This window comes from Notothenia coriiceps, unplaced genomic scaffold, assembly GCF_000735185.1.
Source record: "Notothenia coriiceps isolate Sejong01 unplaced genomic scaffold, NC01 NC01_scaffold00032256, whole genome shotgun sequence".
In the NCBI taxonomy this organism is placed as follows: Eukaryota; Metazoa; Chordata; class Actinopteri; order Perciformes; family Nototheniidae; genus Notothenia; species Notothenia coriiceps.
Window position 1 is genome coordinate 577 of NW_011364957.1, and position 21,750 is coordinate 22,326.

The 21,750-nt window shown below is 39.2% G+C and overlaps 2 protein-coding genes across 6 annotated transcripts; one reads left to right on the forward strand and one right to left on the reverse strand.

Moving 5' to 3' along the window:
* Positions 1–1,313: 1,313 nt before the first annotated feature.
* Positions 1,314–11,967, forward strand: LOC104960717 (choline kinase alpha-like; the record flags this gene model as incomplete). Its single annotated transcript, XM_010788873.1, has 7 exons — positions 1,314–1,481; positions 3,039–3,097; positions 3,185–3,272; positions 5,998–6,106; positions 6,197–6,303; positions 6,387–6,468; positions 8,462–11,967. Coding segments are annotated over 7 exons (682 nt in total), but the record flags the coding sequence as incomplete, so codon positions are not given.
* A 2,105-nt stretch (positions 11,968–14,072) lies between these two features.
* Positions 14,073–20,927, reverse strand: LOC104960715 (serine/arginine repetitive matrix protein 1). Of its 5 annotated transcripts, none has more exons than XM_010788869.1 (11): positions 20,818–20,927; positions 19,773–19,862; positions 19,096–19,218; positions 16,767–16,937; positions 16,371–16,465; positions 16,052–16,276; positions 15,568–15,753; positions 15,345–15,464; positions 14,986–15,194; positions 14,633–14,713; positions 14,073–14,185 (listed from the first exon to the last, which is right to left on the reverse strand). In XM_010788869.1, exons 1-11 carry the CDS (start codon positions 20,836–20,838, stop codon positions 14,094–14,096), a joined length of 1,413 nt encoding a protein of 470 aa, XP_010787171.1. In that variant the 5' UTR covers positions 20,839–20,927; the 3' UTR covers positions 14,073–14,093. The 5 variants fall into 5 exon arrangements, with proteins under 5 accessions (XP_010787171.1, XP_010787172.1, XP_010787170.1 ...); XM_010788870.1 differs by having other exon boundaries at positions 14,986–15,158; positions 16,052–16,297; XM_010788868.1 differs by having other exon boundaries at positions 16,052–16,297.
* Between the last annotated feature and the right edge of the window lie 823 nt (positions 20,928–21,750).

Below are 21,750 nucleotides of genomic sequence, written 5' to 3' on the forward strand. Positions count from 1 at the left end.
TGAGCTCCCCATTGACATCAGGACAGCAGAAAGCCTACACATCTTCCGGCGCAGACTGAAAACTAATCACTTTCGACTCCACTTCGAGCGATAGAATTACTAACAAAGCACTTATATACTAAAAAAGAACTGGCTTATCTAAAGCCTGTTCAGTAGCACTTGAAATGTGTTGGCTCTATGAAACCTGATGTACTTATATGATTCTGTTTTCTTCAAGTTTGTGTCTTCTTGGTCGATGCACTTATTGTAAGTAGCTTTGGATAAAAGTGTCAGCTAAATGCAATGCAATGTAAAAACAATTTTATCTTCCGCACTATTGGTAATCATATGCATGTCCTATTATTCGTAAACCTTGTGTGCACTGAGTAATGATTCCGGACAGAGTCTGATTCATGCTCTTGATTGATGCTCCAAAATGCAGACGTCACTTGACTGAAATACTCATAATTTCTTGGAAAACATGATCCATCATTCAAATTCATTTTTGTTGTTATCACACATACAGTTTCAGTCAACTTTACTGTCAATTCCTCTATTTGTGTTATACAGACAGAGGGATCAAAATTATGTTTCTCGTAATCCCTATATATAAAAATAAATATATACACATGTATATATACATAGATACACACCTAACAACCAGTTATACATGTATGCGTATATATATATATATATATATATATAAATACATATATATATATATATATATATATATATGCGTATATATATATAAATACATATATATATATATGCGTATATATATATAAATACATATATATATATATATATATATACATACATACATACATCGACACAAATATACATATACATACAATTGGAGCTAGAAAAAAAATAGACAGTAAATATACAAAAAATAACAGTCAAAGGTTTGAGTCTAATCTAGTGGGCTAGACTGCTAAACCGATTAATTGAAACATATTATAAGATATAGATGTGGATATAGATATGATGTGACGATTAATTTGTATTATTATTCAAACAAAAGCTACTAGACCTGTAGGAAAGCTAGTGATGTTGTTTTCAAGGTACCGGTAACTAAATTAGATAACTGATTATATATTTGTGACTTTTCAATGCATCTGACAAGCCACATATTTTCTTAATCGAGTTTGAATCCGTCCAGGGGCCATTTGCCTCATGTCATCCCCTCTGTCTCCCCATTTCAACTCTGTCTACAATAAAGGTTGACCCAAAAAATCTTTAAAAGGACAAAACTACAACATGGTTTTATTTAAATTCATGTTGACATTAAGATTTATGTACTCTACTGTCAAAACTTCCTGGCTTCACAGTGTGCACAGGAATGTCGTTTTTGAGGGTGGAGTAAATGTTAGATTAACACTCTCACCATGCAGGTACCTGAGCCAAGTCATGAGGCTGAACTTCACCAGAGAGTCCCACCTGCGCCGCTACAACCGCCTGCTCAGCTACAACCTGCTGCAGGAGATGGATCTGCTCAAGTAGGCTCACACACACACACACACGCACACGCACACGCGCACACATGCAGGGAAAGTTTCCACACATGGTGTGATGTAACCGAGTCACAGCATGTGTAGGTTCTCTGACATTGTTTACTACTGCAAATCTCAGATTAACCTGAGCAAAACATACACTATGACAACACAGTTTAGACTTGTTGTTACAAGGAGTACATAACAAAATGAAAACTTAAATAAATTAAGTAGCTGCATGAACATCCAAAAATCAGGAAAAGAGAAGAAAGAAATCCAACCGATTGACAATAAATTATATTATATAGCTAACAGATAATGGACACAACAGGAATACTCATACATACATTAGTTGTCACATCCTACCACCTGGCCATTATACATTTTTTGTGTTGTATAACCAACCAATTTTTCCCAACTTTTATCAAAGATATGAACCTGGTTTCTGATTCTCATGATTATTTTTTACCCTTCCATAAGATTCTTCCATTGTGAGTTAATGAAGTTATTATCTTTTAACCAATTCCTTGTAATTTGTTTAATAATTGCTATTCTTATCACTAGGAATACGTTTTAATATAACGATACTAACACGTCCCTCTACTAATATAATTAGTGGATTCTTATTTAGAGAAATACCAAAAACAGTTGACATTACTCTTATTTTCCAGAAGCCACTTAAAACTTTACAAGACCAAAATATATGACTGTGGTTTGCCTTTTCATCACCACATTCTCTCCAGCATTTTGAAGTGACATTTTCTCTATACTGACTTTGAATTTGGTGTTTGTTAAAGTAACAATTAAGTATCTTCCATGTGTATTCTTTCCAGCTGTTGAGTTGTTTAATGAATGTTTTGGGACATAAGTTCCCCCGAGAAGAACATTTCATCTAACAATGAGACTCATGTCACAGTGATGGATTTTATTTATAGTGAAAAACTGAACAATTACCAGCAATCTTACCATTTGGAAAAGAACAGAACAGCAGAACCAAGGACAAACCCTATTAACGTGTAACAGTTCTGGGTAAGATTTGAATCATGGAACACTTGCCGGAGGTTTGGCGTCTGGTCCATGTTAACCAAATTGCCAATAAAAGGGGTCCTTCACTTTGATTTCCATCTGCTTTTTGTATTGGAATTTGTTTTGGGTTGTACCAACGTCCTCTCGTGATGGGGTATTTTCCCAAATTTGGCACAAATCTCTTCTTGGACTGATGTTGAAGTGACTGACTTCACAAGGTTCAAGCCACATTCAAGAATTCTGACACCAAACATGACATTTTCAAAGGTATAATAGGGTAAAATAATGAAGTGATAATATTTTGGATAGACTTATGTTTATCTAAAAGTTTAAAAAAATATTTAAACTGCTCGGTTGGGTTATACAACCTTGGGGCAATAGTTTCAGTTTCACCTATGTGCAAATGCTTTAATTAATTGAAAAACTGATATGGAACTTCTTTGGTAATATCCAGGATATTTTGTAGCTTCTTTAATGATGTGTTGGGATAATTGCGATCTTTGCCTCTGACTTCCTAACCTCTTTGTGTACGTCCAGGTCTCTGCTGGAGTCCACACACTCTCCTGTCGTGTTCTGCCACAACGACTGTCAAGAAGGTAAAACACACAGACGCCAAGGGGCCCTATCTGCTTTACACATTTAAAATTTGTCATCAAATATTAACATTTTATTGCTGCTTTCAGGAAACGTCCTGCTGCTAAATGGCCGCCAGAGCTCAGACAAACAGAAGCTAATGCTTATTGATTTTGAGTACAGCAGCTACAACTACAGGTAAGATAGCAGCTACTGGAACACAGATTTCTATAAAAAGGTCCTACTTTCAAGTGTTGTCTGTTTATCCAAAGCCTGATATCAAGTATTCCTCTCTGCCATTGAGCTCCGTTTTTGTCCGAAAGTGTGGGAACTGAATCCATTTTATTCAGTCCCAAATACAGTTAGTTTTAGTCCTTTTTCTTGGAATGCATTTAATCTAAAATAAATAACTTTTAAGAAAACATCAAGGTTGTCTTAATCAATGTATCTGACTTTTAAACTTAATTGTTCTTTTGTTGGCTGAACACACAGACCTCCCAGTGACATTCTGTATCACTAAGATTTATTTTATATGTGAGCCAATGCTTGAATCTTGCAATTGTCAAAACCAGCCATGTGACATAATGTTTGTTTGGCAGTTTGGAAGCTTGGTAACGGGTGTTGCAGGTTCAAGTCCCTGAACACACCCGCTAAGCCTGTACTGGTAGTTGGAAAGGTGCCATTTGGCATATTTTCTTAGATCTCACGCCAGAGTGATCGATGCTGTTTCCCATACAATCAGGGCTGCCCCTGGCCAACTTGTGGCCCGACGCAAAGTTATGTGATGAGGCCCTCTGTGTCGCGAGCGTCGACAGAATTGCGGCGCATTTGCGCATAAGCTGAAGTGCGCCGCATTTGTGATTCAGATGAGGCTCCCTCCGCAGTCTGCGTGATCTGCGTGCAGGGGGGGGGGCGGCCCTGCATACAATGGCTCCTTCTTTAATTCACATACCAAAACACAACCACTCTCACACAAAGGGTCAGAGTTTACATTTGACTCTGTTAAGTGTGATTATTAAACCATGATTATATTCAAATCCTCCATTTGCTTCTACCATGTGTACTAGGATGAAAATGTATTTAAGAAGAAGTACCGGTATTTGAGAGTAAGTGTTTTTGCACACTTTGTCAATGAAATACATCTATAAATAATATACATTTAAAAGGCTCAAAGGCTAGAATCCCTCTGTTCCCTCCAGAGGGAGTTACCCTCCCCCCTGCCTGTAACGCCTCCATTGGACTTCTTTGTTTACTTCAGTAACATAGTGACATCACTATATAATATTCGCGTTTCTATCGTCTAGCACTCCAACACAATGTATGTGAAAGGCTAAGGGGCGGGACATCTCTAAGGGTCGGCCAGCTAACCAATCAGAGCAGACTGGGCTCTGGTTTCAGACAGAGGGTGAAAAGAGGTGCTGCAGCATGAGAAAAATAAAGGGCTTTTTGAACATTAAAGCATGGAGTAGAGCGCAATATGTTCTCATCAAATGTATTAACCACCGCAGCCTGAGGCACTGCTAATGAATTCTCCTTCCACTGCTGCGTCACTTCTTTTCATCCTCATGCCAGATCTTTGCCTCCCGACTAACCTTGGCTTTGCAATCGAGAGATATGTGCAAGGAGTGTGATAGTCGCAGAATGTGGAAGAGGCAGTGAGAGACAAATTGAGATAGAGTAACCCAGATGTTAAGGTAGAAAGGAAGCATAATCTGAAGGAAAACAAAAGGGGAAGAATGCAGCCTCACTTTGTATCTGTCTTCCATCATGGCCACCTCCCTCTGTTATATTATTCACTGCAGCTGTTATGTAATAGGAATTTGGCAGGGCAATGAGGACACATAGGAGGCAAGGGAAGGCTGTCAGTGGAAAAAATGGTGATGATAGTGCTCTGGATTTCCTCTACAGTCTGGTACAAAGGACTAGGTTAGGATAAAATAGAATAATGGGACTGTAGATTTTTCAACACCTTTGTTTAACTGCGGTTGAGTCTGGTTATGTGATTTTTTAAATCAGTCATTTGATGGGAAACAGCGCAGAACGCGCTGGCCTTGACTTACGGTTGATCTCAGACAAAAGTCTCTCTCTCTCCCCCCCACACTGAGGCAGAAACACCCCGACCCCCCTGCAGCTCCCTCAGCGTGGCCCCTTTAAGTCTCCTCATATGTTGCGGCTAACACGTGATTCTCTTTGCACAAGTGACCCACCAAGCACGTGTACCATATAGCTGCAGGAAGAACACGCCCACAAATAGAAACACTTACTGTGGAATTTTTTCTCTTTGTCTCACATGAGCTAGAAACAGAAGGGGATGAGCCCAGTTTATTGACTGCTGATAACTGTGTGGGAATCAACATGCTAAAGTGGTGCTTTAGAGCATTAACACACACACCTACGGCCCATTTGTTCCAGTCTAAATCACAGATCAAGTTTCATTCTCAAATAGGTGCTTACATTGTAAAATAAACAGCCTTTTAATTGAGTATGGATTTGTCATGTCTGCTGCTGTGTGATTCCCATCAGACACTAGCAATGGGCTGTATGGTACAAGGTCCGACACTCTCGTCTAGACCTGAGGGTTTCAAAGTCTAACGCCTCCCCTTCTTCATCTAGATAACTACAGCTCCTCAATACTCCCCACCTCATCTTGTACTAATACAGTTCCTATAGAGTGGTGCAGTGATGGCCTATTTTTGTAGACTGACCCTGAAACAACACATTTTTAGGTTATAAGCAACATATTTATTCTATGATTCTAATTACATATATACATACATACGTCATTAATCAAACATTTGATTGGATTACACATGGCACTAGGAAAAAAGTACAATTTTGTTCTTCTCAATTATTGAACAGAAGTATTCATGAATGTAAATACATCATCAGCATAACTGTTTCTCTCCATGTGTTAACCTTGCAGGGGATTTGATATTGGCAATCATTTCTGTGAATGGATGTACGACTACAACTGTGAGGAGTTTCCTTTCTTCAAAGTCAATGCTCAGGCCTACCCTTCAAAGGCCCAGCAGGTGTGTATGATGTGTTTTCACAACAATGTCTTATTCATTTGGCTTATTGTCTACTGTTGACTGATGGCGACTCTTTACCTCTCTGTTCAGCTGATCTTCATTGAAAGCTACCTGTGTGAGTCTGACCAAGGTTTTGACAACCTGAGTGAAGAGGACCAAATGAGGCTGATGGAGGATCTGTATGTGGAGGTCAACAGGTGAGCTCTCTTGCATGACAGTGGGAACTGACAAGAGATGACAGTAAAATACATTACAATAAAGACCGTGTGTTTTTAAATAGGTTCTCCCTGGCGTCCCACTTTTTCTGGGGTTTGTGGTCCATCATCCAGGCCCGGCTATCCACCATCAAGTTTGGATACCTGGTGAGTAAACATTGTTTGTGTGTTTTTCTACTTTAAATGGTGATGTATATAGTAAACAAGTATATACTTCCCTAAGTAAGGTGTGTTGGTTCAGGAAGATATACACAGTCCTGGAGGGCGAGGTAGTGTCAATATTTACTGTAAAGAACAGGTCAGGTCAGGTCAACCTGTCACAGACACAGAGAAAGGTAGACTTTGTCACAACTATTAGGTTGACCCAATCCTGTGAAATAATACATATAATGTAATTACGTAGGGATCCCTCTCCAAGAATGTGCAATAGATGTTGTGTGTACAGAATAACCCTGTTAACAAAATTAAAACACAGACAATCTATGTGACAAAAATGACAATGTGAATAAATATGATGCAAATTGGATCCTGGAGCACTTTAATCATCTTCCAGGTGTAAAAAACAATAGTAGAAATAATAATACCAAAACGCAAGTAGTAATAAAACAATATTAATACCACTCCTATAACTCTTAGAATATGAAAAATAGAAGTAGCAGAGGGCAGTTAACAATATGCATCCATGGGACATGCATGTAAAGATATATAGGACTTAGGACTACTTATTGAGAAAAGCCCCAGCTCTAACAAGCTTTATCTAAGAAAAAAGACTAAAGCTTACGGTACTCTTAAATGTAGAGAGGGTGTCTGCATCTCAAACACAAACTGGAAGCTGGATCCACACAACAGGAGCTAGATAGCTGAAGGCTTTGGCTCCAGCTTCTGGAGACCCTAAGAACTACTAATAACCTGCATTATGTGTGCACAGTGCTCTAGTCAGGCAGTAGCGTACTATGAGCTCTAACGTTCTGATGATGCCTCACCATTAAAAGCTTTGTTAATTCCATTCTTTATTTCACACAGAGCACCTGCAGAAAAACAAGTTTTAAGCAAATTATTGGGACAGCTTAATAACAAGGAATTACAATAATAGCTGGCACAATAACTACGTTTCTTCTGTGTTCAACAACATACAATTGAAAGTTTATTGAGTGTTTCCTGATGACTTTTTCCCCGAATCATCAATATTTAAGGTGAATACAATAGATCCGAGTACAGTACCTTGCGAGACCCCATTCATTACTTAGAGCAGCGGTTCCCAACCTTTTTTGCGCCACGGACCGGTTTCATGTAAGAAAATATTTTCGGCTCATTTCTAAATAAACGTGGATTTGTGTAAAAAAATAGTTTTTCGGGGTTCGGGTGTTTATTTTTATTTTAAATAAACAAAGTCTTGGCTTTCAGAATATTAAACTTGTTTCGGCAAATTCAGATGATAATTACAACTTTGAAGCTTGTAGCGGCATAATTACATGCGGAGAACGGAGTAACTTAACGTCACAGCAGGCATAACAACAGCCGGTGTTTCTTGTGGGTGTTTTCCCCAGGAAACAAACACACACAAACGCAAACATATACACACACACACACGGACCAGACCGGTGGTTGGGGACCACTGACTTAGAGGATTCATCCTTAACATGTTCAAACTCGCTCCGAATATTAAGCCCTAAACCACTTTAGCGTTGTTCCTTGTATGCAAATAAGTGTAAATAAATGTGAAACATTGTAGCACATGTGAAAACTTCCCCTTACCAATGTTTTTTGTTTAGTTATATGCACATATAGATGTGTCACATTAAAACTTAAAGTCCTTCAATTACTCAAAGGCCAAAATAAGTGCATCACTCAATGCCTAGGCTTTAATTGTGAAATATCCCAAGGAAATGTTTAATTGATGATAATTTAACAGAAGAAGTTGTCCAATAAGTAGTATTTTAGTAATTAGTAAAAACATTATTTCACCTTTTCTTTATTCTTTTAAAGAAAGAAACAGAACTGAATGGAGAGTATTATAGGACTCTAAACTGATTTCGGTAATGTTGTATTATTCTGAATCTTTCTTTTAGTTATAAGATTCCAAGTAAATGCAGTTGTGTGCAGATATGAATAACATCATCGATATTTGACTGTGTTGCAGGATTATGCCCTGGCCAGATTTGATGCCTACTTCCAGCAGAAGAAGATATGGGCTAACGGAGCAAAATAAATTGATGGATTGACATCCCATTCAGCCAAACAGCAGATGGAGCACATGCAGGCTGAAGGAGGCTTCACCATCCGCGCTTCACTTATATTCCATGCCTCGACAGAGTTGCTGGCTGGCTGACTGGCCGCTGTTGGTGTTGTATTGACCAAAGCCAAAACTTGATCACGTGGCTAAGTGCTTAAGGTACGCCCTAAAATCTATTGCAGCTCAAAGTTTACACTGTGTAACTCCCTGAGAGCCAAAAAAAAACACTGACTACTTACCTTCATCCCTTGTCAGAACTGCTGTCTGCTTCTGCCTTTTTTCAAACCATTTTACTAACACAAGGGTTTTGAGCAGGAGAGAGGTGAGAACAGCTAGATTTGAAATATTAACATTGCATCAATGTAAATGTATTGATCATTCCCTTATGGAAATGTTCTGCTGGGAATAACCAAAACGTGAACTTTGCTTGGTAGATTCCTGCTTACTATTGCCGCCAGTTGCCAACTATGTATATTATATATATAGACCCCCAATGTGCCAGTAATCTGGCCTTGTCTGTTACTGATGGTGAAATCATGACTTGATTTACAGGTCAGGTAGAATCTACACTTATAGGTATTACACTTGCTGTTTATTTTATTTTATTTGTTTAAATGGTTGCATAATAAATGTTATTCAGGCCAGGGCAAATATCGGAATAGTGTACATTTTCAAGTATGTGAATATTTGAGTTCCCTCTTCTGGGTAGCTTCTTAACTCCACCAAATCAAAAAATTCAAAAACATGAATTTCAGGTATTTCCAATAAATTAGATCTGTTTATCTTTGGATTCCTAAAGAGTTCAAATGTATGGTATTTTTATAAATCACTGTGAAGTAGATTCATATCTTCATGTAGTTTACACATTAACATTTGCATTGTCTGCTTTGGCGAAGACATTCCAGCCATGCTTTATAAGCTTTGGAAAGTGTTGCTTAACACTAGGGAGCTAACTGACCATATATTTGTTTTTTTACTTTTATATATTATCCATGATTTGAAGAAAACATCACACAGTTCACATATGAATGGTATCTTTTGTGTTAATTGATTCTTTAGGGATGTCATGGGTCATTGTACCCAGACGTACCCATCCAGAATAATGACACAAACGCTGACCAGCTTGATTCTACCTCACCGCACCGAGTCATTATTTGTGCTCCAACTATGCTATTGTTCACAGATTGACAGATTCATCAAATGATACTAACAGCCTTCTTTTGGCATTCAACCACACATACATGTCTTGAATTTCAGTTTCTGGACACCATCTAATTTTTGTGATAATTTATTTTGTCCTGATCAGTATTCCTCTTTCCACCCAAATTAGGGTCATTAAAAGCGAGCCTGTTTGCTCACCATTTCAGTAGCAGTGCTTTTAAGACCTAATTCATGAATGCCATATGTGACAGTAAAGCTTTTCATGCTAAAACATATGATCTAGCATACAGTATAACATGTGGAAGGTGCAGGATCTGGTTAAAAAAAGAACAAAATTAGCCTATCGCTCAACAACCCTTTTAGCAACTGTAGCTGATGCTCAAGCTTTCTTTTCATTTAAAATCCAAACAGTAGATTAAACACTAACATTTGTTTACATTTTAGAATTGATGGTTCTCTAAAGTCAGAAAGTTGTAGAATGAAGCACTTATTAGCCAGGGTCCATCGATTCTGATTACATTAATGACAACTGATGCGAGCCGATTTGGCTAAGGATTTTTTGGAAATGCTATTTCTGGCTACGGCTAACTTGTTTTAGTACAATAACCCCTGTAAAAAGGGGTTCTAATAATGTACTTGAAAGCTACACACCTCCTAATGATGCATGTATTGAAATAAAAAAGCAGCAATATAAGAGAAAATACCCTTATGACTTTCCTAAAGTTAGCCTACATTTAGCATCCAAGACTAGCTTCCACCCAGTGAGCAGATAGCAGATTTGGCGGCTTAGGGGATATGCTAGTTATAAACATGACATAACATAATTCTCCAAACTCCGTAAGCTGATTATTACTCTAACAACAACAGTTGCTAAGCCATGGTTGAACATTCACTGTTTGGGGTTTAGCAAAAAGCCATTTAAAAGCTTAATATCGTCTGGTAACACTTAAGTGGATAGCCTACTTGTTGCTGCAAATTATATGATACACAGACAAAAAGTTGTATAACCACCATAAAGGCTGACTCATAGCATCATATATACATCAGGGTATCTCTGTCTAGCTGTGAGCACTAAGACATTGTATGGAAGCCACATAATGACTCTGGTGTAGTGTACAGTATTAATTGGCTCACCTCTTGTTAGAATGACTACTGTAACAGAGCTGAGGGAAGTGAGCTGGATCATGAAACTTAACAAGACACTACTCTATAGTCACCTAAAAGTGGAACAATCCAGAGGTGTTTGAATGTCGACTAAGGCACTTTTGATTTTTGGACCGGAAATATCTATATAAAAAATAACAATATGTACTTGAGTGTTTTCGTGTGAGGGTTATCAAATTGTGCATGTTGTTGAGAAGGGTTTATTTTACTTGCAAATGTATTTGTATGTGTATTTTTATTGTTATATTTTGTTTTCAATGTGTTTCATGTTTAGTTTGGAATTTTTATTGATATTCAATGGGATTAGGGATATTCTAGCAGCTGAATGTGCAGTGGAAGATACTGGAAGTGTTACTGCTACATCCCTTCTGTAGCAATAGACTATTTGAACATAATTGCATTGCTAGGCAACAGCCTGGATCCATGACTACTACCTGTCAGATGAAGTCTCCAAATACCCTGCGACAGGAAATTAACTGGGATACATTTAGAATGTTATGTTTACAACTGTAAAATGTTTCAAAACCATCTTGTTTCTGTTGTCCTTTACCATTATTTTATATATTTGTTATGGTAGAAATGGACTATACAATCTGTAACTATAGTACATTCCATAATTATTGCTTCACCTTCAGTATTGTGTACACTCCACCAAAATAACAAAACTTTTAATGTTTTATTTTTCAATCAAATTCCAATTTGTCATCAGTAAAAAACATACATTGTCTCTTCTGTATAGTTACATGAAATTGACTAACAAAAATATAGATAGTCATGCTAAAAATATCCAAAATATAAGGACAAATGTGTTACATTACCATTCCTATCAACATGTTATAATACACCTAATTTTTGTTTAAAACACATTCTGTTCTGTAATAGCACCCACAACTATCATGTGACCCGCAATGGTGACCTTTGCTATCTATCTAGCTACTCTGAATGAATATGAACTCAGATGATGGACTATACTTTGGAAAAAAAAGGTTTCGTGTGACCTGCTGCAGCATTGGAATTATCTTGGCTGTAAATGATATTTTCTGCTTTGCACAAACAATGATTAAAGTGAAAACAACTCAACTGACAAACTGACTCATGAGTGTTATTTCTATACTCTATACTTCTATTTCTGCTATTTTAAACTGTAGTATGTGCTTATGTGTTTCATTGTTGGTGTAGCCTACTGCCTGAATAAACAATACGATAATACTTAAAAGGTCCCATGTCATGGCCATTTCTACTGACCATAATTCCATTGTTTTCTGTTCTCTGATTATATATAACATGTAATCCGTTATCCCCCTGCCTGGTTGTGGGTCAGCCTGTTGGACCACCTTCTCAATGCACACTTTGAAATGTAAAGCCACTCCTTCTTTGTCCTTGAACAGTGGCTCAAGTTACTGCAGTGATTAGGGGGAGTAGTGTATATACCAGAGCAAGCCAAAAGGAAAAAAAATGGAGTAATGAAATGGAAAACTCTTCAGAGTGATATATGGTTAGAGCTTTCTTCATCAGTGTCTTTACATCTCACATTCAGGCCAAAAAGAGTGTTCTGCAGCAGCCGCTCACAGGAGAAGTATCAGGTTACATCACAGTAAAATGAACAGTGTCTGTCAGGAACACGTCAGTTAGCATCCTTCTTGTCCCGCCCTCTTTTGTTTTACATACATTTCGCTCCCACCTTTTGACAGTAAGGCAGGGAGACAAGAGGTAAAAGAAGGGGAAAGTAGGGGGGAGTGAAGGTGTGTCTTTGGGATGAAAGGAATGCAAGGTCACAGAAGGAGTGGGGGTCACTGCCTTCTGCGGGGGCTGCAATCCTTCTCTGTGTGTCCTTCCCTTGGTTAGCAAAGAAACAAGAGTGTGTCATGGTCAGTGATTTGCCATGTCACTGGATCTACAAACAGTAATCCCATCCATGTTGTTTAGGCAAGCCTGGGAAATAACGGTATACATAATAAGGATACAAAAATATACGTTGTACAACTTTGAAGTGATTATGTAACACAGCAAAACATATTTAGGTTGTCTTCTCTCCGTCCTTGGTGTTATAAATTGTCTTTTGCAAGATACAGAAAAAATATAATGTAATCAGGTTTAGGTGTACTGGAATACATGTAACAGGTTTACATAATCAGCAGCGGAGCCGGCTCTAAACTCCGGAATCCGGTTCGTTTCAAGCACCAAACAATTGTCGGTCTAGAAGCAAGCACCGCATACGTCACGCTTACGTCGGAGGGGGGCGAGATTAACCTGAGCTAACAGTTAAAGGCGAGTACGGCAAATACAAGTTGTATCAAGCAGTAGTGCTGAGCAAAGTGACTAGAACGCAACCACACACTTCTAAAAAAAAAAAAAAAACACTTTATAAAGTCAGGCAACAATAACCAGGCTTAGTGTGATTCTGTTTATTTGTACCTTACTTTGGCCATCCCTTCGCCGTTTATTGATCATTGTGGAGAGCAGGCAGACGTTTTGTTTTGTATTATAGCAGCTATCGGATGGAATCAATACATGGGCTGCACAGGTTGTCATATCCGACTATCACAAGTAGAATCATAATGAAAAATACGCCGGTAAAATGTGCCCGGCTTATGGCACTATAGGATAGCAACAAGTAGTCAAGATAGTCAGTTTAGCTTCGGCTGCTATGCTAACATCACCCATTTTATACCAGAGAAACTTTAATAACAGCGTTGTGATGCCAACAGCGTCAATTCAGACTGACACACATTCACTTATGGGGAATTGGGGATATGTATCAGCTGCTTGTGTGACAGTCAGACAGTGAATACTTTACAGCGGACGCTGCCGTGTGAGCTAACCCGGAGCTAACGGGAGAATAAACCCCCGTGGAAGAGCAGCACTGCAGTGGTCGGCAAATGCCGCTGAAACACATTCATAAACAATGAACCACGGTACTCTGGAGAAAAGTATAAGGTTGGAGAAGTCGTTAATTTAAATCTGGCTTCGTATGATTAAAAGCAACACGACGCAATCCCCCATTGTTGTTGTTGTAGTGAGCGCCGTAAGCGACGTCAACGGTGACGTCATGAGCAGCACCAGTCAGGCTCTGGGCGGTGTGAACAAAACGGGGGCTGAAAATAAAAACCGGTTCCAAACCAACTCTAGCAAGGAGCTAGAGGGGGAATCGTGTTGGTGTGAAAGCCCTAAGAGAGGTGTTGGGTATGGGAGAGGAACGGGGATAAAAACGCTTTTAACCTGAAGATGTCTGTCGGTTCTGCCTGCGATACTGACGTCGCTGCTGCACCGAATCTGCTGTTGCCTCTTTGTCATTTTTATCCTCCTCTGAAATGTAGAGCATTGAGTGTCTCATCAGTGTCAGAGAACCAGTAAAAAAAACTGCCATGGCGCATTAAGATAATATAGAAAAATATGTATATGCCTGTGGCTTGAGTTTAGGGTTTTAAATGGCATAGTGCAATTTGACTAAAAACTACTATTGTCCTTCATGTCAAGTCATAGTTTTTGTTTCCTTTGTTTGTACTCTTAAGTGGGATCCCAATTATCAAAGCAGCTTAATAAATGTGATCACTGTAATGAGGTCCTTGGGCATTGATATACTTAACGTTCCCCATCGCTGTGTGACATTGTGCCCCTTACTGCTGAAAACCGGGGCAAGTGGACTGAGCCAAAAAAATGACTGAGGACTCCAGGCAGCAGTCATCACAAACGTTTTTGGCATGAGGCAAAAGGCCCATACAGTTCCTTAAACAGACATAATATAACGCTTACCTGAGTCAGAGCCTTCAGAAGGTCTGGGCTTGGCATTATCAGACGGAGAATCATTCCTTCCCCTTTGTTTTTGCTTTAACCCTTAAAAAAAAAAAAAAAAGACACCAAGAATTATACATGCAATTTCAATATCCATTCCTAAAGCCATGAACACTTCAAATGCACAATACTTATATGTGTCTCTCTGTGACCTCAGTACCAAAGGAATGTTATCAGCACAACATTTTAACTAATGAGGAAAATGTATAACTAAACAGAAATAGTCAGGGAACTGAAAGAGTCATGGGGTAGGCAGTATGAGACAAAGAGTTCATAATTATGTCGAGGTAAGAACCAACGGTTAAAGATCATACCAGACGGCCTGGCTGGTGACGCAGAGCCTCGGCCTCTTCTGGCCCGAGGAGATGGTGACCGCCTGTCCTTCCCGGCGGGGCTGATGGCTTTTTCAGGATGATGGACCCCCTTTCTGGGTGGGGAGTTGGATATTCTCTTCATTGCTTTTTTAGGAGAGCGAGAGTTGGAGGAGCTGCTGCCAGAAGATGAAGCAGAGCGTGAGCGCCTCCTGCAGGACACAGACATTAGCACATTCAAAATGTATTCTCAACTGAGGAAGGATGGTCCAACATCCTCTGTAAGGTCACTTGTAGTAACCAATATAATATAAAGTATATTTAATTAAATAATTAAGTATTTTGAAGGATGTGGCGCTGACCTGCGGACTGGGGACCGTCTATGTCTGTTTCTGTTGCCAGGGGGGCCACGCCTGGGGGGGCTCCTACGACGAGGAGACATCCTCCTCCTGGGACTTGGTCTTCTACGAGGAGAGTAGGATCTGCAGTGGGGTATAGAGGAAGATAAGCTTACAAAATGTTCTATGTTAAATAACTTTTGAAGAACCATAAAAATAAAAATGTGATATGAGTGTCGGGAATTACCTAGAGCGGGAGCGTCGCCTGCGGTTGCGGGAATGAGAACGAGAGCGGTGGTGAGGTCTGTCCCTCCTGCTGTCCTTCTCCCTGTCCCGGGACTTGGGCCTTTCCTCTTTCTTGAGAGGCTTCTCTGGCGAAGATTCTTTGACTTCAGTAACTGGGTCTGGTTTCACCACCTCCACAACTGTGTCACTACAAGTCAGAGAAAGATTTGTATGTTACCCTTAAGGTTATTTGTTATAACCTGTCATCAAGCTAAACTAAAATACGTATTGATGAATACAAATTTAGTTTTTGATCCAGTTCATTGCTACACTCCGCACCCCAAATGAACTCTGATGAAAATCGTTTAGGACTAAAATAAACTTGCAAAACAAGAACATCTATTAAAAAAATTCAAACTAAAGTGGATTTGAACCTAAAACTTAGAACAAAAAAGTTTTTACTTTAAATGCATGGCAATAATGGTACATTTAAGTTTTCTACACACCATGTGGAAGGAGTTTCTTGGATGGCCGGCTCTGGCAGGGCTCCTTCTAATGCATTCGGCTCCACAAGCTGCTCCACAGGTTTGGCTGGCAGCTGCATCAGGGGTGGAGGGGGGGAGCTGCTGGCGACTGGACTGGGTTTGCGTCTCGGCGAGCGAGAGGCACTCCGTTTCCTTTCACGCTTCACTGGCGACCTTCGCCGTGGTGACGGTGACCTTGATTTCCTCCTAGACATCGGACGATGCAAACTGAATACGTTTTTGGTGATAAATGCACTTGTATAACCACTGATCTCCATATTAAAAAACGTGTTTTTCTTACCTTCTTGGGCTTTTTGACTGAGCCCTGTCTCTGATGTCCTTTTCCTTCTTATCATCATCGACTTTCTTCAGAGTAGCTAGCTTCTCTTGTTCAATCTACCAAAAAAATGGAACCATGGGGAAACAATCATACATCTCTCCAAAAGTATATAAATAATGTCTATCCTGCAATGTTTATAACATAACTGACATCTGGGAACCAAATAATGTATTTAATGTTGTCTCAGACTATTGATTGAAATGATATATCAATACCAATTATTATACCATTCAACAAAAGTGTATAAAAAATTGCAATGGCTGTTTTTACCCATAACAAGTATTTTTGTATCTGTCAACCGCAGAGTTAAGGCCTGATAGCTAGAATTGTGCCTAATTGGCTTTGGGGGAAGCTTACCTGTCTCTGTTTAATTTCCTCCTTCTTCTGTTCCAGGAAAGCAGAGGGGATGCCAGCAATGTTCTCCTGAGCACTCAGCAGCAGGGGCCACAGGTCCCTCATGAACTCCCGGGCGTTCTTCCCATTCAGAAAGCCTGTCAGGTTGATCTGCATCATCTTGCTATCTGGATTCTGTAACACACACACGAAGGGAGGAGAGAAAAAAAACATATGGCTATTGAAATAATGGAAGGGCAACATAATCAAGGACGGGGGTAGGACCTACTAGTCCTCACTAGACTATTCCTGGGACTATGTTGTCACCATTACTGTATTACTCAAATCATGACTTTATAAATAAATGTGACTAATTTAAAATCATACTCACAAACTCATTGAACTGAGAATGTGAGCTAGCTGAGGGGGAGACATGTCTAATGATATAAAAACGGCATGCAATGTTGCTGTTATTCCAATTCCTGATTGTTATTCCCCAAATAAACAATCAATAATACAAGAAAACATTTTTGCCATTATTTGATTTCCTCAGAATTATCCCCTTTACTTTACCTTTCTGTGTCCCTACCCACCCCTTGCTCTCTGGTCTCCCCACAGTCTACACTTCAGGAGTTAAACAAATAGCCACAATACAGAGTGCATTAAAACCCAACACTGCAAGTACAGTTCCGGTGTCTTCAGTGAGTCCCGTGGGATCAGTGGGCACGGAGCTCCCATGGCTTGCTTCCGCCTCCCTACTGCTTGAGACTCAACCACCTTGAGCTTAATGTTATATCACTAAATTGCAAGAGACGAACAAGCAATAATGAGTACATTGTTACACAAAAAAGGAGTTTTATTTCAACAACTGATAGAATTATTCTGAGAGGCCGTAATTTCAATTCAATTTCCTTGTCTTATCATTACGCAACACCCCTTACACTTAGCTTTCCATCCCAACCCACCCCCCAAAAGCTATGACAAGCAAAAATACCAAATAGAAGGATATTAAAAAAAAGTGTGCAGTGATGGTGTCATATATAAATAAATGAATGCGTTTTTTAGCATCTTGTTAGAATAAAAAAAGTCACTAATGTGGGTTATTTGCATTTACACCAACATTTGCATTTAAGTATACTGTGGGACGAAATCCTAGGGATAGACTAATGAAGGACACTTTGTGTAAATTACTTGGGTTATTTCCCCCCAATTAACCTGTGAAATAACCAATTCCAGTAAGCATAAGTGGTTAATCAGTGGGCTCCACATTATGATTAAATAAAGAAAACTTTTGAAGTCTACTTAGTAGCAAAAGCCTATGAAATAAAGAAGAAGCAGAGTTTAGTATTACAAAATGAAATACCTAACATAAGTGGGGCTTAGCATTACAGCTCTACTGGCAAGAAATATTTTTTTAAGGTCAAAAACATGACCATTACAGATATCTCAATAGTCTTCCAGTTTAAAGAGTAACTTCATACCAAAAAAAAGAGTGTTGTTTCTTCTGGTTGAAAATCTGCGGTCTGTTACACATCTGATGACACACAACCCAGAAGATGGGTGCTATCCGAGGTTTAACACACTCAAATAAAAATGTTGTTTTTGTTGGCCTCCTGTCATTGAGGTTCTCCATCTCCTACATTGATGTAGCGATACACCTGTGGTGTGTTCACATCACTGTAAGGTGTGGTTACTAGTACACCAGAAAAAGTTTTGACCACCCCCAACAGATGTGAAACTTTGAATTAGAGGTAGTCAGTGAGACAATACTTTTTAGCTTGGTGTTAAAGTACTCAAGTTACTCTTTAAAGAATGTAAAGGAAATCATTTTCTCTATGTGGCAAACCCTCCCTGAATTTAACCTATATTTCCAATTACATTGGGCCATTGAATGATGCACTACAAATACCTACGCAATATGATTATGGCATTGTTCAGGTGTTTCTTTCACTAACATGATATTGGTAATCCCTGCATATAACTCACCTCAAACCACACACTGCATCATGAAGGGAGAGTTGGGCTCAGTGACTTTGGGCTCAGGAGAGAGCTAATTAGGTGTTGGTGCTATACTTCAGATGCAAGGTATAACATCCATATTGGTTCAGGCCTTTTAAATCATAAATCACATCATCATTAGAAGACTGCTGAATGAAGGCACTTTGTCACATAACATCAAAACATAGTTATGTCATTATAAATCAGTTTTACACCAATTGTAAACTTTACCCATTCAATTTCAAGTTGAACAAAATGTGCAATGGTTTGCTTGTATTCCTTCTAACTAACTAAACATTGCCCTCAAATTCATGACAGTTTTAAAGAAACAAAACAAACACATTTAAGACATTACCTTCTCCTCAAGCAGGTTAAATATTAACTCTATGACGACATCATCCTCGAATCCCAGAGTTTCTGTCACTCGCTGAGTTATCCAAGGTTTGATGACTTCCAGGTTCACTTTGGTCATGTCCACCTATGGGTGAAACAAGAAACCAACATCACACAGTAAGACAATCAGTGAATAAATGACTCAAGACTAGTGTTTATGTTTCAGTTGTATTTATCAAAATGTACAACAGATGTGTTACTCTAAATGTGCAAATCCATATAGTATGAGACGGTTTAATAGAAATGGTAACATGTCCATTGATGTGATTAGCATGACATTTGGACATCTCTAAACTATTTTTCTGTCCCGTCTGAAGTAACACATTGAAAGTGATGCCGATACCATTATAACAATTAAAAACAACATGGATGAAAGTAAGCTTGGACAGTATATTATTGCCTGAAAAAGACTGTGTTAAATGACTCAAGACTACAGTGTCTACATTTCAGTTTTTTCTATCAAAAATGTATCTCTTTAAATAACATTGACTGACAGAAACACATATAAAACCTAACAAGACAATACATTTGATTAAGGCAACAGTTTATTTGGTAATAAAATCTGACATTACCACATGTCAGATTTGGTAATGTGAATCTATTGTGTCAGATGTATAACAAGTGATGATGCTCTTATACCTTCTTGTCCAGACATTCTGCAAACTTCAGCTGCTTCAGCAGTTTCTTCTGCTTATTGCTGAAACGGTTGTCTTGCTCCGCACTTGTACCCTAAAGAAACATCAACAATCAGATTGGCTTGTGTACGTTGAAAATCGTTATCACATCTACACGCATGTGCTTAAAACATCTCGCTTTTAAAAAAAAAATCTAGTTTAATAGCAACTTCCGTGTTATTTTGTCAGCGTAAAAGCAAACACCTGCACTTAAACAAAACAGGGGTGCTGACATCCAAACCTAAATACCGAGTTTCAGTTAAGTTAGCACAGATTTGAAAACATGTGCTCACACATTACGTTATTATATTATCCTAACTATTAATAAATATAATGTATGTGATAACAGTACCATGTTAAATGTAAGCGATCAAACTGAGTCGGATATGACATTGATACGATGAAGCTAACACCAGCTAAGCTAATCGTTAGCTTGCTTAATCCTCCAAGGGAACCAAACATGCTAGTTAGCCACTGTCTGGGGGATATTTTGGCCAACAACAGCGTTAATATAGTCCGAACACCACAAGTCATATTAGTTTTGTAATGCAGGACATATGTACGTCTATTTATTATAGCCAACATAAATGGTCGTGACTATCCCTTAGAGACAGAAAGGATGTACCGCCCGGACGCCATCTTTAGCCAGAGCTAACACATTATCATTAACTAGCAAAGCTAGCAAGTGTGGTTCGACTATTTCCTGCAAATGTGTAAAACTGCATATTAATGTGTAAAATACAGTGTAGGCAAGACACAATTACATGCTACTTTAGTGTAACGCCAAATACACGCAAACCCTGGAACTAGCCCAGTTGTAACCCGACTGTTGACGAAACCCAACATGGTTCGTCATCAGGTGATAGACGTAGCCCTGACCATAACGTTACAGTCTGACTGTATGGCCCTCCGCCTATATACACAATACTACTGTTCTAAATAAGAAATATACTTCCATGCAACTCTGCAGTAAGACAAAAAAGGGTTAGAAATCATTTTCAAGAACTTACGCGGAAGAATCCCGCGTCCATTGTCGGAGAAAATGGATATTAGCAGGCGCAGTTGAGAAAGACGTGCGTGGCTCGGGTGAGATACTTAGAGGCCAGCCGGATGATGGTGCGCCTCTTCGGGAAGGAAGGAGCACTACATTTACTGAAATGACTGGAGAGCAGAGGGGTAAGCTACATCCTGAGCTTTTAAGTTAAAACTATGGGCTCAGAACATTCTCATAATACACACATGCACACAGAAGAATTCACACTTGTAATTTATGATCCGCAAAAGGATTCACACTTGTATTTCCGGATCCACACGTGTTTTTCAATGCACACACAAATGTGTTCCGTTTCATATACATGTAAATAAAATCCAAACACAGCAAAAAGTTTTACATATGTATTTTTGATCCACACATATTTGTTTTCCGTTTAAATCCCCTGAACCTGCAAACACAAACCGCTTTCTGTGCATGGATCGCTGTGCATTCGTGTGTGGGTTTTTTGAGACTCCCCTGACGGTCACCCGATTCGTACTTGTAATTTCTCTCATCTATAGCCAATCAGATGTCTCCTCCAGTCCAAGCCAATCACATGAGCGCGCCCCCACGAGGGTAGGATTTATTGCGTGCATGACGCTTCATATACGCATTTTGCGCAGTCCGGTCAGCTCGCTAAACAGAGGGCGGAGCTTCAGGTGATCATGCAGAGCTGCGTGTCTCCGTCAGACTCAGCAGCTGATCTGATCTCTCTCTCGCGTCCAGTTACACTTCACTCGCGTTTATGCCCATATCGATCAGATCCAGCTCTCCGGCCTTTATAGAGAGCACCGATCAAACTATTTAGAGTGAATATCGGCCGATAATGACCGGCGGGGCTCCCCCCCCGTTGACAGTTCACTGTCTAGCACTGGCTTCGTAGTGCACTGATCGATTAGGCTAAGCTAAC

Coding starts and splice junctions, on each gene's coding strand:
- LOC104960715 (XM_010788868.1), bottom strand. CDS start 20,838: ATGGACGCGGGATTCTTCCGC. Junction 16,466..16,766: donor AGGAAATTAAACAGAGACAG/GTAAGCTTCCCC, acceptor TTTTTTTGGTAG/ATTGAACAAGAGAAGCTAGC. Junction 15,465..15,567: donor AGGCGACGCTCCCGCTCTAG/GTAATTCCCGAC, acceptor ACCCCACTGCAG/ATCCTACTCTCCTCGTAGAA.